At 38.5% G+C, this 15,865-nt stretch overlaps 1 protein-coding gene across 16 annotated transcripts in view; it reads right to left on the bottom strand.

The window, feature by feature from the left end:
- The window catches only part of ELAVL2 (ELAV like RNA binding protein 2), a 183,578-nt gene that overhangs the window by 32,249 nt on the left and 135,464 nt on the right, over nucleotides 1-15,865 (bottom strand). For all 16 annotated transcript variants that reach the window (XM_032393683.1, XM_032393684.1, XM_032393680.1 and 13 more), the window contains one exon: nucleotides 2,735-2,888. In XM_032393683.1, the coding sequence (XP_032249574.1) occupies nucleotides 2,735-2,888 (154 nt within the window). The remainder of the gene's footprint in view (nucleotides 1-2,734; nucleotides 2,889-15,865) is intronic.

The raw sequence follows: 15,865 nt of genomic DNA, 5'->3' as shown, positions 1-15,865 counted from the left end.
TGGCTTTAGCAGTATTGGTCCTATGGAAATGCCATTCTCTGTCTCATGCTCTCCCCACTCTGAGAGACAAGAATAGGAAAGCAGAGGGATGGCCAAATACTGGTCCAGCTTTTGAAAAATGGCAGAGAAAAACCCAACCCATTCCATTTAATTAGCTCTACTGGGCCAGTTGAGGTGGCCACAGCTGGCCATCCAGAGATAAACAGGTGTAGGGAAATGCTTTCTTGGCAAGCAAATTGGTACTAGCTGTACTAGCTTGGGACTAGTAGCTAGAAAAGTCTAGATGATTCAGAGTATGTCAATTAAGAATAGAACGAAAGGTTATTGAGAAAGACAGGCTGAGAAAATGTACTAGACCATCATGATTTATAGGAACTTTAAAAAGGAATGAAATTCTACTTGCTTTATAATTAACACTGTGTAAGTTCAATGGCTTAGAATTTTATTCTAAGGTGGAGGCATTTCTTCCATATACACTCATCTCAGCCCATACCACTTTTCCTTTCCTATTTAAGTTTTATCAGCTGTACACTATCACCACCTGATGGCTGAATAACAAAATTGCAGGGTTTTCTTTTCCATTTCAGGTAAAGTGAATAATTTCACCTTGAAAGTCATTAAGTATAAAGAGTAAAGATAAAATGGTGAAATGACAGTAAATGTATTCTTTTAGCTATCCACTAACATGAAGAATTAATAACCCCTAGAGCTTAACTATTCCATGAGGAAAGCATTAGATTAGCAATGCAATAGCCTCCACACAGACTGAGTCACCTAAACCTGAGGTCCTCTAACTTGAGCATGCATCAGAATAACCCAAAATGGGGGGCACCTGGCTGGCTCAGTCGGTTAAGCATCTGACTCTAAGTTTCGGCTCAGGTCATGATCTCATGGGTTGTGAGATGGAGCCCAAAGTCTGGCTTGGTGCTCCGTGGGGAGTCTGCTTGAGATTCTCTCCCTCTGCCCCTCCACCCACTTGTGAGTGCACACTCTCACTCTCTCTCTCTCTCTGAAATAAATCTTAAAAAAAAAAAAAAAAAAAAAAGAATAACCCAAAGGCTTGGTACAATGCCCACCTTCAGAGTTAAAGAGATGGGACTTCGGTAACAGAAGTGAAATCTACTCTCCACTCACCAGGTTTTCATTAAGAATTATGAATTAAAAAGCATGAATGATATGAACCAAAAAAAAGGGCATTTCTGTTGCTTAAAGCAAATTTACCTGGATTGCTAGATCTGGATTTCTTCTATTTAACCAACTAGCAGTCTGTGTGATACAGAATGTACAAGGAAGATTATAAAATGCAGCTATGATGAAAAGACCATATTTTTTATATTCCTTCCCTAGACAAAATTTTCTTCATACAGCAAAACCTATAGGCCATTCTCCCAAGCATGTATATAATATCTCTCTACCCAGAACTCTAAGGAGGATGCTTCTTATGTATGAAGCCAATTAACAGCACAGGGGAGCAGAACACGGGCTGCTTCTGTTCAAACTCAGATCTTCACTTGAATTAAAAACTTGGCCTGATTTTATTCTGTAGTTAATCTACTGCATCTTTTTTTTTTTTTTTTTTTAAGATTAGAGCAGAAAAAATGATGTAGAATCTAAAAAGACAACAGATCAGTGAGACCAGGAGCTGCTTCTTTGAAAAGATCAACAAAACTGATAAACCTCTAGCCAGATACATCAACACAAAAAAGAGAGAGGACTCAAAATCAGAAATGAAAGAAGAGAAATAACAGGCCCACAGAAATACAAAGGATTGTAAGAGATTATCCACTGCTTCCCTTAGAAAGAAAACAGACATTGTAATACACGATGATGCAATCTCCTCGGGTGGTATTAGAAGAGACAGAGAAAAAGGAGAAAGAAAACAGGGAAAGTGAGAGGAAAGAAAAGGAAGAAACACAAAGAAAATTAAAGAGGAAACTCTATCATAATGTTTTCCCCAAAACTCACAAAATCTTAATGTGACTGCTTGAGTATATGGCACTACTTAATTTTCCCCTCCTTACCATGTTTCTCTGTTTTCAATATGTTTTTAAAAAGAATACACATTGTTTTTATAGTAGAAAATTATAATTTATTCTTTAAAATCCATAATCAAATCTTTACTGCTAGCTTTTCTTTAAAAGCTCTGGCAGAAGAGCTCCCTTACAAAAGTTTTAATAAAAACCTATCAGTCTCCTCATTTCGGTTTGGTCAAAAGTTATACCAGGCATAAAATACATTTTTAACATTCAAAATGTCAAACTCTTACACATGCCCATCTGATACAGCATGGACCTGGAAACCAGCCTGAACGCTAGTGTGGACACAGTGTCATCCTCCCTTAGAGAACAAGGTACATACTGCTGCATTAAACTATGCTTTTTACAAAAAAACAAGACTGTTTTTAGGAGGAGTACTTTATGAGGAGGATAGGGGCTTTCTTCACGCAGCAGCTTGTAAATGAGGATTATATCACCTACAAATTTATTACATGCCATAAAACAGACTTCGAACCTGCCTCTTCGGGGTGGAAATGACTCAAGCTCACTCACTCCACTCCACAATCTATTTTTATCCATGCATATTTATGAACAATTCCAGCAGAAAATTGCATTTTCTGGTCCACATATACCTTTGATGTGTACCAGAGGCAAGACTGCTGTATGGAAAGGCAGACTATTCCACAATGTGCCACTCAGAAGGTGTAAAAGATTGTGTAGGGCAGCTGCCTACTTACCAGTGACCTGGTCAACAAGAATACGAGAAGTAATGATGCGGCCATACTGTGAAAAGAGCTGCTCCAACTCCTTCTGGGTCATTGTTTTCGGAAGTCCGCTGACGTACAAATTCGCATCTCTGATAGAAGCTGAACTTGGGCGAGCATAGGAAACCTAGGAAAGGAAAATGAAGTTAAGCATTCACGCACACTCAGTTCCCTCCCTTCAGAAACTCAAGGACTGTCTAAAGTTAGTCAGCAGCTTTTCCATACAGAGAACGTAACAGTGAAGTTAAAGCAGGTCCGGTGTTAACAGTTTTACTCATTTCTGGAGAAAATGCTCAACAAATGGGAAATGCCACTCCCTCCAGGGGCGGGGGGGGGGGGGGGGGAAGAAAAGATAGAGTATTTATCCCTAGGTTTGCAGGTTTTCAAAACAAATCACAGAGCACAGTACTACTCATGGTAATAGGCTGTCCTCAGTGGGGCCAACCCCCTAAACCAGGAATGTAGGCTCAATCGAATAATTACGCTTAAGGACTCTCAATTCATCCAACACATTCTTGTGACCTGTTTTTGAGCCTCTCCCATCTCTGCAGGTGGTGGTACAAAGTTTCTAAAAAGTCACCCTATTATCCATAAGTATGCCTTTTAGATTCATTGCCAAAATAACTTTCTATCATCCCTAAACTCCCAGAAATTTAAGTATGTGAAAGAGCTAGATCCCTTGTTATTCTTTGCTTTTTGTCTTCTTGTCTACAAGTCTCTGTAACATTGATTTTTCCAAAAGGTCTTGAGTCCCTTTATTGGCTCTACCTACCATTTTATGTATCCTTTCAAAATGCTTCCTCTCTTTAAGAAATAGTGTCCAAAATTCTAGAAGGATGGAAGACAAAATAAGTCTGCCTGTATTTATTTGTAATCAACATTCTTCACGTAAGCTCTAAGGAACTACATCTCTCTTTCCTATCATGGTTATCCTCAATATCTTGGCATGTGATAGATCCTTGAATATTTGCTGAGTAAAACCCATCTAATACCCCACTGATCCTGTGGGTCCATACCAGCTTGCTAGACCAGAGGATTTAAGGGACAGTTCATGCAGTCATCAAGAGCTTGCCCAAATTATAATCAACGGCTCTTTGCTTATATCTATCTCTGCCAATTTTCAGATAGTTCTAAGTCTCACGTGCTATTCCTGACCACATTCTCTCTGGTTTTTCCTGGACTATCTAACTGCAAGAACTGCACAATACAGCCCCCATCTTTCAGATCATTCATAAAAATGGCCAGTGGGTCTAACTCAGATTGATTTTTCAGGTACCATAACATGATAACTTCTGCTTGCTACTTTTATCTATTAGTATCCACCTTTAATCTAGTCCATTGTTCATTACAAAAACAACAACAACAAAAAAACACCATCTTTTCAATTTAAACAAGCTTTTGGTATTTTCAAATATTTTCCTCATGGTTTAAATTATGTCCACAGTGTTATCACCTTTTTATTTTTGGCTTTTCAGGGGGAAAGAAAAAAAGCCAGGTTTTATACTCCTTTATAAAAGTCTTGCTATCTTTCATCCCTGCCCCGCTAGTGTTAATATTTAATATTCTTATCTTTTATTCAACAAATTTGCTCATTAACTAGTGAAAATACACCTATTGGTCCAAAGACTGTATCTGAAGTCAAGTGAGCACTGTCTTATCCTACAAACACAAGGAATTTAGAATAGTGGTAGAGAGCATAGATAACTATTCACATGTGCTTTTTCTCTACACCTAAACACTTAAGAAGAATGAAGACTGGGGAACTTAAATGTTAAAAATAAGAAATGAAGGAAAATTCCAAGTGATCACCAAAATAATTCAAGTGGAATCTAGTCTTGGGACTGCTATTAACTGAAAAAACAAAGCAAATGAATTACACATGCACTCAGCGGTATGAAAAAATGAATACCCAGTTTCTTTTCTAAAGCACAATTCTCAATTATCAGGGTAAGCTAAAAATCCCACCACTTAAACTCTTGCTGTCAGTGCAGGGAGCTCTCAGCAAGTCAGCTGTTGGTCTGCTCCGGATCAGTGACTGAAGAGTTCCCTTTAGCAAGAGCCACTTCCCACAGGCAACAGAGTCAGCATCTGCATATTCTCAAAGTTAAGCTGGGAGGCTCCCTTCCAAGGGCTGATGAAGCATGGGCTCAAGCAAGGCATGAAGTAGTATAATGTAGTTATAGGGCACAGCTCTCTAACCAGTATGCCTGGGCCCAAAACTATGTGCAAGTCATTAAAGGCTCGGTGAACTTGCATAAATTATGTAAGTCTATTATCACATAACTGGACCTTCTTTGTATAGTTATTAGGATTAATAAAATAATTTTTTTTAATAAAATAATTTCTAATCTACATAAAATTCTTAGCACAGAACCTAAAAACCTAGGTGACTATAAATATTATTTACTTCTCCATGCATCTGAGAATATAGGTAAAGACACAGACCATTAAAGTTGAGAGTAACCTGAGTCCATTACTGTGTTCCAGAATAATTTACTCATGCAGTGACATTTACTGCTCTGTGCATTTCAGAAGAGTGTGGGTGGAGTGTTTTAAAAGTTATCCTAAAATATATTTAGGAAAACGGGTTTATATTTAGTGCTTATATAAAAGCTTTGAAAACATACTTGGGTCAGTTATGTTATCTGCTTTTTTTTTTCTTCAACATCTGGTCTTGAGTTCACATTGCTTCTTTAATTCTCAGCCTGTACTGACAATATTTTATTTTCTGTATTCTTGATGCTCTAGCATCTGGGGCCTTGATCCTGGAGAGACTGCCCCTCCCAGGGATAGCTACTTCCTGGGAGATAGTAAATGACTCCCCTGTGAGCATGCCTTTGATTTATAAACAACCAATCCAGAGCCCACAGCCATAACTCCTTTATCAAATTCTCACACACCAAGCCTATCCCCCCTGCCCTAACCCCAGAGCCAGATGCCTGACAACTAGGAACCCCTACCCCCCACCAGGCTAGAGTCCTCCAAAATTACTCAAACTACCCAATGCTAAACTCACTCAGCACACCTACTCTGCCTCGCCCTTTACTTCCCACTAGGAACTCCAATAAAAGCTCTGGCCATGCTCTGCCCTCCTCTCTGCCTCTTGACCATCCCTGATGCTTCCCCATGTGGCCCTACATGTCATGTTGCACCCCCTGTTTCTAAAGATCTGTAACTATAAACTTCTTTCTTCATAACAATCATTTCCATGTCTGCACGTCCTACCATACCTGATTAAAACAAATCCTGGGTACGTTTTTAGAATGCAACCACGTTAAAAGGGCTCCAAGAACCAATAATAAGCCTCCTCAAGAGTATTTTTCAGTAACTTCGTCAGGAACTGGTTCCCATCACCACAGGCAGGACAGAGGTGACCACATTGCATATAAACTCACGGTAGTAACAAATAATATTTCCATTTAATTTACACTTAGGGACTTACGAGACTTCATCATGTGCAAAAGCATTTTCAAATAGGGTGTTTTGTTTGTGAGAGGTAAGGCGCACATTAGTATTTTATAGCTGAGCAAATAGGTATAGACAAGGTAAATAACATGCCTAATGTTACATACCACTGGATTCAAACTGATCTTCTGACCCCATGTCCTTGTATCCTTGTCCAGTTTTCTTTCTACAATTTACCACACTATAGTAACTTTTGTTTTGAAAGTTTGGAAAAATTAAATGAATCTTGGTTGTTTCTTATAAACATACAGACACACACACACACACAGTGAAATTGAGCTAAGACAGAAGAGGATGACACTAGAAATTATAGTTAGGTCAAAGTTATTTTATTTCATTTTCCATTAATATTTCTAAAAAGTAACTTCTCCCAAGAATGAGTGGTCACTAATTGAGATTTACTGCAGAAACTGCATGGTAATTAGAATTTTTAAATTAGTTTTTATTACTTTCTAATTCTTAGAATGAATTAAATGAGCAATGTATCTCCCCTCTATCCCTCATCCATTTCCAAGAAATAAAAATGTAAGGAAGGGCAACCATCCCTCTCCCAGACCAAGGGGTTATGTCTGGCCCCTACACCTTTGTTTCTCAGGATTAACAGGCCCCTCCCCTGCTCTATCAAAGACATCACTGTCAATAACATCATCCCTTCCAAGACAAGTATTTCTTTTTCTTCCATTTCAAAGGATTATCAATGGAATGTACTTAGATCAAAGTAGGAAGACGACTCCCCCAGTGGGATAAGGACTTGTACTTGGAGATTCAAATCAGTTTCCAGACAGAATTTTATATCTAGAAATTATCAGCAACCTTCTCCATTCTGATTTTTCTGTGGATGTGAAGCTTGTACTGGTGCCTTGAATCACTAGGAGAACCACTCTTGAGCTATCTTAAACCTCAGAGTGTTAAGTCTATTTTTATCGTTCTTCAAGGTTAAAACCTCTTGGAGAAGACCCAAGAGATGGTTTTGTTTTATGGCAAATTATGTATTAGAAATACTTCAATACAATGAACCTCCAGCATACGTCCCAGTGGGGTCAAAATAGCTTCTTCCTTCACCAACTGCAAGCTGTTCTCCAATCTACATTCACTGGATTAACAGAATGGGTTTGGATTTTAAATTTTCACTGCCATTTAAACAGGTGAGTATTTAATGCCTGAGGAGCAAGGTTATGAAATGTCAAAACTACTAAGTGAAGGATCTAATTTAAGAGGCAGCCAGAGAGCCTGCAATTTAAATATTTAAAGATGGTACAGGGAGTACAACACTGAACACCAATCTACTCCAAAGACAGCAATTTAAAACTCAGGTTTATTCTGGAATTTCTCACAACCCTACAAGTGATATAATAAACAAAGACAAGCAATACTGAGATTACTTGAGGGGCAGGAAAGGAAGCAGTCAGAAGTACCAAGCAAATAAACGCTCTAGCCAATGGCTTCTCAAATTGTTCTTCACAAATGAGATCACACTGGACAAAATAGAGATAAAAATAGATTTATCAAAGTAATTAGGTCTTGAAAATGGAATAGTTTGAAACAATATATTCCTTGTAATTAAAAACTCATTCCTTCATCAGCAACTAAAACTAATTATACATTAAACATTCAAGGACAAGTAACACATATACTAAGAATGGGCTATCAAAACACAAGTTAATCAAAATACACAGAATTAAAAGGAAGGAAAATATCTTTTGGATAAGAATTAGTTCTTTATTACACATACATAGTAAAGTTTAAAATCCCAGTACATTACTTTCATTAGAAGTCCATCGAAATGCCTCTGTCCAAAAACACAACTGCTCTCATTTCTCTCTGATTCATCAAGGAAAGATCAGTGATAGTGGACATTAATACCAACAGATTAAAGAGATAAGGTCTATAAATGAACAAAGCAATTCCTTCTTTATTAAACTAAGGACATTTGAAAAATCTCCCACTGGCAAGATCACCACCGAACAACTTTTCTATCACTTGTCAATTACTGACCCAGGACTATAAACATTAAACCTAAAAATTAGATCCTTGCCACTTCCCACTTTTTTTGAAAAGCTCCATTCAATCTCATCAGCTGAAAGGAGTGGACAAGGTCACGCTTGTGCCTATTTAAACTGAGAATTAATTGCTGTTCATATCAAAAAATGGAGTCTTGATGGGGCTGTCTGAAAAAATGACAATCTCACTAAGTAAAAGTTAGCTCTGGTAGAGTGTAGCAAAGGTCTTGTGGCAGCATTAAGCCTCTACAGACAGGTGGCTACACCGGACCCTCCAAAAGAGCTCAGAAGTAAAGTACATAGAAGGATGTGATCTCCAACCACAATTCAGGCCACAGACCAAAATTCACCCAAAAGGAAGATTGTACTTTTATCTGCTTCTAAATGCAAAACCCTGCCAGGAACAAGTCTCAAACACACATCAAGGCATATACATATCACAGCCTAAGATTAAGTTTTTTAAGGGCATGCATGTTTCACAAAGGGTTGCAAATGAGTAACCCTGAGAGAACAAAGCATACGGAAATAAGTCCATAAGAAATTAAAGATTAGCTCTAGCAAAGGTGTTAGAGCTAAAAGCAATAATCACCCCTAGCAGGAAGGCTTAAAAAGGGTATTATAGATTAGGGGAGTTACCTTTAATAGGTATTCCAAGATGCAGAATTCAGAAAACTACATCAGTGGAAAATACATGTGAGACCTCAAATTTTACTGAGACTTGATCTGTTAAATGCTTTAAGTCTCATAAAGATTGTTTTAATTCAAGCAACACCATGGACCACATTTGATTGTGTTCTTCTCTGCTTCGAATCCCTCCGGGGCTCCCTAATGCTTTAAGATTAATTTCAAATTTCTTAGTTCTTTATGCTCGGGGCACTGACTCCCTTTTCTATATAAACACACACAACCTTCAGTAGTTTTCCAAACCTTCCTCTCTTACTTCCCTGTTCTAGTACAACCTGCTCCTCCCACTCAACAAAATGTGAGTCACTTTGGACTCAACAAGGGCATCACCAAGTGCCTCACGTCCACTCTCATCCAGTCCAAGTTAGTACCCTTGCCGTACGGTACCCAACCTGCATCACACACATCTTGTTCTTGTCCACACGGAGCAAGCCAAGACAAACTTGTCTTTTATCCTGTCTTGCGTCCTTAAAGTAAGAAACCTTGTCTTTACCCTACTTTGCACACCCTGGTACCTGCCACACATTTACTGTAATGAAGAGGATTTATAATCACACACTAAGTGGGGAAACTTCATGTTTGAAATCTTGTCTAAAAAGTTAGGAGGGGCCATAATCTGCTTTGTGATATAGCAAACGTCGTATGTGATGGTACTCTGTGCATAGACTCTGTGCAGATGCCATTAAACATGTCAAGAATGAAGTTTCATTTCACAAATTGGGGACTCAAATCCCCAGAGGCAATAAAATCTTTGACAGAATAATGTTGCTAGGGGGAGAGGGGGTCTTAATTTTGGAGCAAAAAGAAAAGAGATCATTTAGCCCAATTTCTTGATATTTAGGAAAGAGGGAGGCTGAGGCACACAAAGGTGATATGACTTGTCCAAAGACACAGAGCAAGGGATTTTCCACTACACCACTGGCTGCAACAGTCTGAAATCATACAAGTTTCTAGCAAAATGACAATTACTGGGAGGATGATCAGACATTTACAAGGAGATACCAGAAGAGATATGCAAGAAGGTAAGAACTTTAGCTCTGCTAAATTTTTTCTTCTATTCACGTAAGAAAATCTGAAATACATCAAAATGGGTCCTTTCCTTAGGACAGATCCTGTATTTCTTCTACTAGTATTGCCTGAGAACCATTTACGAAATGTCTGAAAAAGAACTAAGAGAGACAGGGGGAAGGGAGGGCAGCTGAAGAGAGAAAAATCAAACCAAGAATTTGGGGACTATTGCTTTACACCAAGTAAATTAAAATGTACCCCGAATAGTCAGAGTATTTTAGGTATTAAACATGCTTTAAAAAAAAAAAATCTCATATCATTTAACAGAAAGGGAAAACAGCAACTGGGTATATTACACTAGAGAGACTACCTAGCTTCACATCATTTCCAAGTTTCAGTGCAACAACATTAAATAAAATTCAAAGCAGTTGATTCTTATATCCAACTTAAAAATAAACCAAAGAATAAGTAATGTTGTAGGAATAAAGTGATCATATATGGCATTATTAAAAACAACACTAAAACTACAGAACAGCAACAGAAAAACAAAAAAGTGTGCTGGTTATAAGATTTGTATTAAGCAACTCATCATAAACTGGATACTTGACAAATTAGATTTCCTTTTTCACACATCTTAAACTCAGACTCTGAAAAACTACACTGAGCAGAGTCTATTAAATGCTACCCAAATCAGGGACACCTGGGTGGCTCAGTAGGTTAAGCGTCTGCCTTTCTCTCTGTCATGATCCCAGGGGCCTGGGATTGAGTCTGTCATGATCCCAGGGGCCTGGGATTGAGTCTGTCATGATCCCAGGGACCTGGGATCGAGTCCCGCTCAGTGGGAAGCCTACTGCTCCCCCTGCTCGTGCTCGCTCTCTCCTGCTCTCTAATAAATACAATCTTAAAAAAAAAAGTTACCCAAAATCCATTTCATGCACGTGTATCAATTAAATTAGGGTCCAAATACACTGTCCTGACAGACATCTTTGTATCTTATTAAGTATAGCTTTTTTTAAATTTTATTAAAGTATCAAAGTATTTCGTAAAGTATCAAAGTTAGTAGATCACATCTGCCCTTTCATTGTCGCTTCTGCCTAGCTATAGTATACAGTTGGTTCAGCAAGGACTCTCGTGTTGGTAAAGGCAGACAGGGAGCCCGCGGTAAAGCATTCTTGAAATGCAATTTAGGCCAAAAATGTCTTCCAAATTTCTAAAGATCTCTGCATGTAAAGAATTTAACAAAAAATAAAAAACAAGCAGATCAAGTAGTGATGCGGCATCTGAAGGGGGGGTGGATTAAATCAGATCGACAACTGCAGCAGCGGAGGATTAGTCATCCTAAGGTCTAAGCAGGTATCTATCAAATGGCATTGATATTCCATATTGAATTTCCAATCCCATACCTTCACTTCACTTAGCCCATTAAAATTTTAGAAAGTGATTAAAGTGGCTTGGAGGAAAAAAAAAACTGGGAGTTTCAGCTGTAACTACTAGAGTTCATTCCTACTAGAGTTCATTCCTTCCTAGAGTTCATTAACTGCATTAAGCAGTTTTCTGTACTGGTCAGGAAAAGCAAACTCCCTCACTTTTAACATTAAAAATGAGAAATGAGACTATTTGGCCACATATCTTTAGAAGTATTAAGTAAGGGACGCCTGGCTGGCTCAGTTGGTAGAGCATGGAACCCTTGATCTCATCAGGGTCATGAGTTCAGGCCCCACCTTGGGTGTGGAGCCTACTTAAAAAAAAAAAAAAAAAGGTAATATAAATAGGCTAGAATTGAGGCAAACATGAATTAGTTTAATACTAAGTCAAAAAACTTACAGAGGCAAAAGAAAATGCATTATTACTGGTGAAGTTCTGGCTGCAACAGAGCATACTCTGAACTAGTGGCCAGAAACTGATGCTTGCACCAGAGCCCTCTAGAGATGCAGCAGTTCGAACACAGGGCATGGAGTCCCACAGAGCTAAGTTCAGGTCCTGGCTCTGCTACCTTACCAGGTATATAACTACCGTATATAATTTCCGTACATTCTCTGAAGCCTCTATTGCTTCATTTGCAATCTGATGTTAATGACAGTCCTTACCTCACAAGGATTAAAAAGAAAAATAAAACCATTAACAAAGAGCTGGAGAACCATAATAATGTTTCATCATACCATAAGAATTTCATGTATATAGGGCGCCTGGGTGGCTCAGTTGGTTAAGCGACTGCCTTCGGCTCAGGTCATGATCCTGCCTGGAGTCCCGGGATCGAGTCCCGCATCGGGCTACCTGCTCAGCAGGGAGTCTGCTTCTCCCTCTCCCCCCTCTTGTGCTCACTCTCTCTCACTCTCTCTCTCAAATAAATAAATAAAATTTAAAAAAAAAAAAAAAAAAGAATTTCATGTATATATAAAATCGTAACAACATAATGATAGCCCCAAACATTTATTAAATGCTTACTATGTGCCAGGCACTGTTCTTGTTATGTTTTATATAATATATATATATGTATATTTTAAAGATTTATTTATTTGAGAGAGAGAGAAAGCACGTGCGCGCACGCACACGGTATGGGGCGGTGGGGAGGTGTGGCAGAAGGAGAGAGGGATCCTAAGCAGACTCCCCACTGAGTGTGGAGTCCTGACGCAGGGCTCGATCTCAGGACCCCAAAATCATGACCTGAGACGAAATAAAGATAAGACACTTAACCAACTGAGCCACTCAGGCGCCCCTTGGTATGTTACATATATTAGGTGAATTGATCCTAGTAGCAGGGTATGAAGGGGTATTATCATTAGCATTCGTAATTTATGTAAGAAGAAACTCAAATGTAACTATTATCTCTGAGAGGACACAGATAGGACACATGGGGGGCCATTTGGCACAAGAAAGATGTATGCACTTTAACAGGAAAAAAAAAAGCTCAAAGAGTAAATAAATAAGACTTCTCCCAAATCCATGGCAGTTATTATCAAAATTAACCCTTACTAATTATTACAATAGTACAATACAATATTCCAAGTATTTTTTAAGACAATGGCAGGGGAGTGTGTTGGAAAGCCCAAAGCCTGGCTGAACCATGAAGAAAAGGGTGTCTTACTGTCATATATAGGGCGAACATCCCGCATCTTTAAATGGGCTGATAGAAAAGACCGATTTAATTTTATTTCTCTAATCAAACTACTGCATATTAAATAATCCTCCCACCTCCTTATTCTCTCTCATAAAGATCTGTTAGAGCCTAAAGTTGGATGCAAAATGAGAAACAGAGGGGAAACAGAGAATCCTCTCCGTTTCGGAGAGACAGTGGCAGAAATAATTAAGTGGACTTCGGGGAACAGTGCCTAATTTCAGATTAGGGTTGCAGGTATGCTTCTGAATATGGGATTCCAGTGCCTAATGACTCAACGTGATTTCACAGTAGAAAAAAATAGTACGGTGGCTACGCTAGCAGGGTGTACTGTGAATTTTTCATTTTGGACACTATCACTAAATATACTAGGAGGACGTTAGAGAAACTTAAAGAAAAAGGGAAATCTCAGTACTTAGTCCTCAATACTCAGATGTGTCTGGGGCTTCCTCCACACTGCCAGAGCAGCAGACTGCCTCAGCGCCACCTCCCAGGTAAGAGTACTGCAATTCACTTACAAAGCTTTTATAGTACTAGGCTGTAAATTCCTAGAGCGTTGAAACTAATTCTTATCCATGTGCCTATCCTACAGCCCCACCCACCAAGGAGGCCGTCCGATTCCTGCTGACTGAATATTCCATGGACTCCTGCAGGGGCTCTTTCTGAAGTACCTCTCCGGCAAGATGATTAGAAGGTGTGATGCTTGTCCAAACAATCTGGCTTTCTGTGCTTCACTGGAAACAACACAAGTTAAACTGGCTTGCAGAAAAATGGATGTACTCATTCAATTCTTAGAAAACCATTCTCCAGTAGTAGCTTAAGGGTTCTTTCAAGATTCTGAAGTTTCATCAGATGCAATCTCTAACAAAAGCCAGACTACCAAAGGTATAGATTACAATTTTACCTCCAAAAATAAACTTAAAATATAATTTATGTAGCTCTGGACTATCTAGTAGATCTAAAGCACCGCCAACAGATTAAAATGCTGAGTTAGAAAGTGAAACCGAAAGAAGGTCTCCACGGTACTTGGTAGAAGTAAACTGGAGAGGTTTAACGATAGAAGTAAACAAGCACTGGTTGGTAATGTGTGGAAAAAGAAGAAGGTTCTCAACAAGCCAATTTTGGTGGGTTACATATCCTAGGGCTTGAACATAACCTATCGAAGGTTTGAGAGAGGAAAAAAACACATGAAAGTGACAAAGGACAAAAAGACACAGGCTGATAGACACTATGTAGAAAATCACACATAAAAGGAAAACAACAGTTCAATCTTCATTAACTGTACAAAAGAAAAAGCAGGTAAGTCCTTTATATATCCTTCATTCGACTGTGTCTTCAATAAATAGTAACACCTATCAGGAAGTGTCAGTTTCACTTTTGGTTTCGCTTCAATTGTGAATTTCCCTATCTTTGAGCATACAGAGCACATCTCCACCATTCCTTGTAAGCAATATACAGAAATTCCCTCCTTCAGAAATTTTAAATAAAAGCTTAAGTATTTTGTGAATTGCTCTGAAGACAAAGATTCCTGCCCTCTGAGAGCAGACCACCAAAGGGAAAAAAAAAGGTAACATACAGTTAAAAAAAAAAAAAAAAAAAAAAAAAAAGAATGCTTTTACAGCCAAATAAAGTCAGTAAGTAATGACTGGTACAGGGCAGTATAGGCAGAGAATGACCCAAGGCAGCAGATAAGACTTTGACTTGCATCCTCAAGGATGAGGAGCCCAAGTGAGCAGGGTAAGAATCTCTGCAGAACAAAGACAACACTGTAATCACAAGTTGGGGCAGATTCTGGAGCCCTTAAATGTCACAGTGAAGCTTCTATGAGCAGGGGAGTGACAATGTACAGAAATGTATACACATATACAATATGTGGGTCAGATACATATACAATATGGTGGTAATTTTCCCATCATAAGCTAGGTGAGCAGAATAGCGAAAATCAGTGTGGCCATTTAAAAAGCTAATTTAAATACCATCTACAATAAGTTCTCTTTTGTTCTATAACTAGAAGAAAAACTGCTTCACCGCAATGTTGGTTCAGATATCTAAGTCTTCTTTGACCTACTTATACATACAGTAATGAAAATATAATGATCCTATTTCTGTGTGTACACTAAATACTCCACAGAGAAATTTCATCTTGGTACCATTTTTAAATATCTTAAATGAGTCTCACAGGTTACCATGGATCTTTGCAGAACAAGGCAGAGAGGTATCTATGAACAAATGAATTAATCTGCCCAAAATTCATCTCTATAGTTCCTTCTATGAATTAGGTCTTCACTTAAAAAAAGGATAAATGTAAAACTATGGGGCTAGGTATAATCAAATTTTCCTCCCAATGGTTAATACTCGACAGAATCAGCACACTTTATAGTTTCCAGATGTAAGTTTCTTCCAAAAAGTACATGTCACATAAAGGCCTCTGTGCCTTTGGATGTGACATTCCTTTATGTATAATACCTGTCTTCTCGCTCTGCGTGATAAAACCTATTTTGTAAAACCCTATCACCTCTGAAACCACTGCAGAGGCCTCTCTTGACAGCCAGTGACATATCCATTCCCATTGTGCTCTGCATTCCCTTATCATACATCAGAAAAAAAAAAACAGTCATATAAACTAAGTGCTGTCTCTCCCTACTACACAATGACATCAAGGACAAGACGATATCTTGTCATATTTTAGCACGGCTCCAACATTTAGCAAAGCTGACTGGTACATACTAGACACTCAAAACGCTTGCAGAATTAAGTACTTCATTACCCACAGATGTTCCCTATCTAAGATTTCCTATCCAAGATTGTATAGTCTTTAAAAAACAATTTGCA

This window comes from Phoca vitulina, unplaced genomic scaffold (genome assembly GCF_004348235.1).
Source record: "Phoca vitulina isolate PV1807 unplaced genomic scaffold, GSC_HSeal_1.0 scaffold75, whole genome shotgun sequence".
Classification (NCBI taxonomy): domain Eukaryota; kingdom Metazoa; phylum Chordata; class Mammalia; order Carnivora; family Phocidae; genus Phoca; species Phoca vitulina.
Note: the sequence above shows the minus strand (reverse complement) of the source record. Positions and strands in the feature narration are given on the sequence as shown.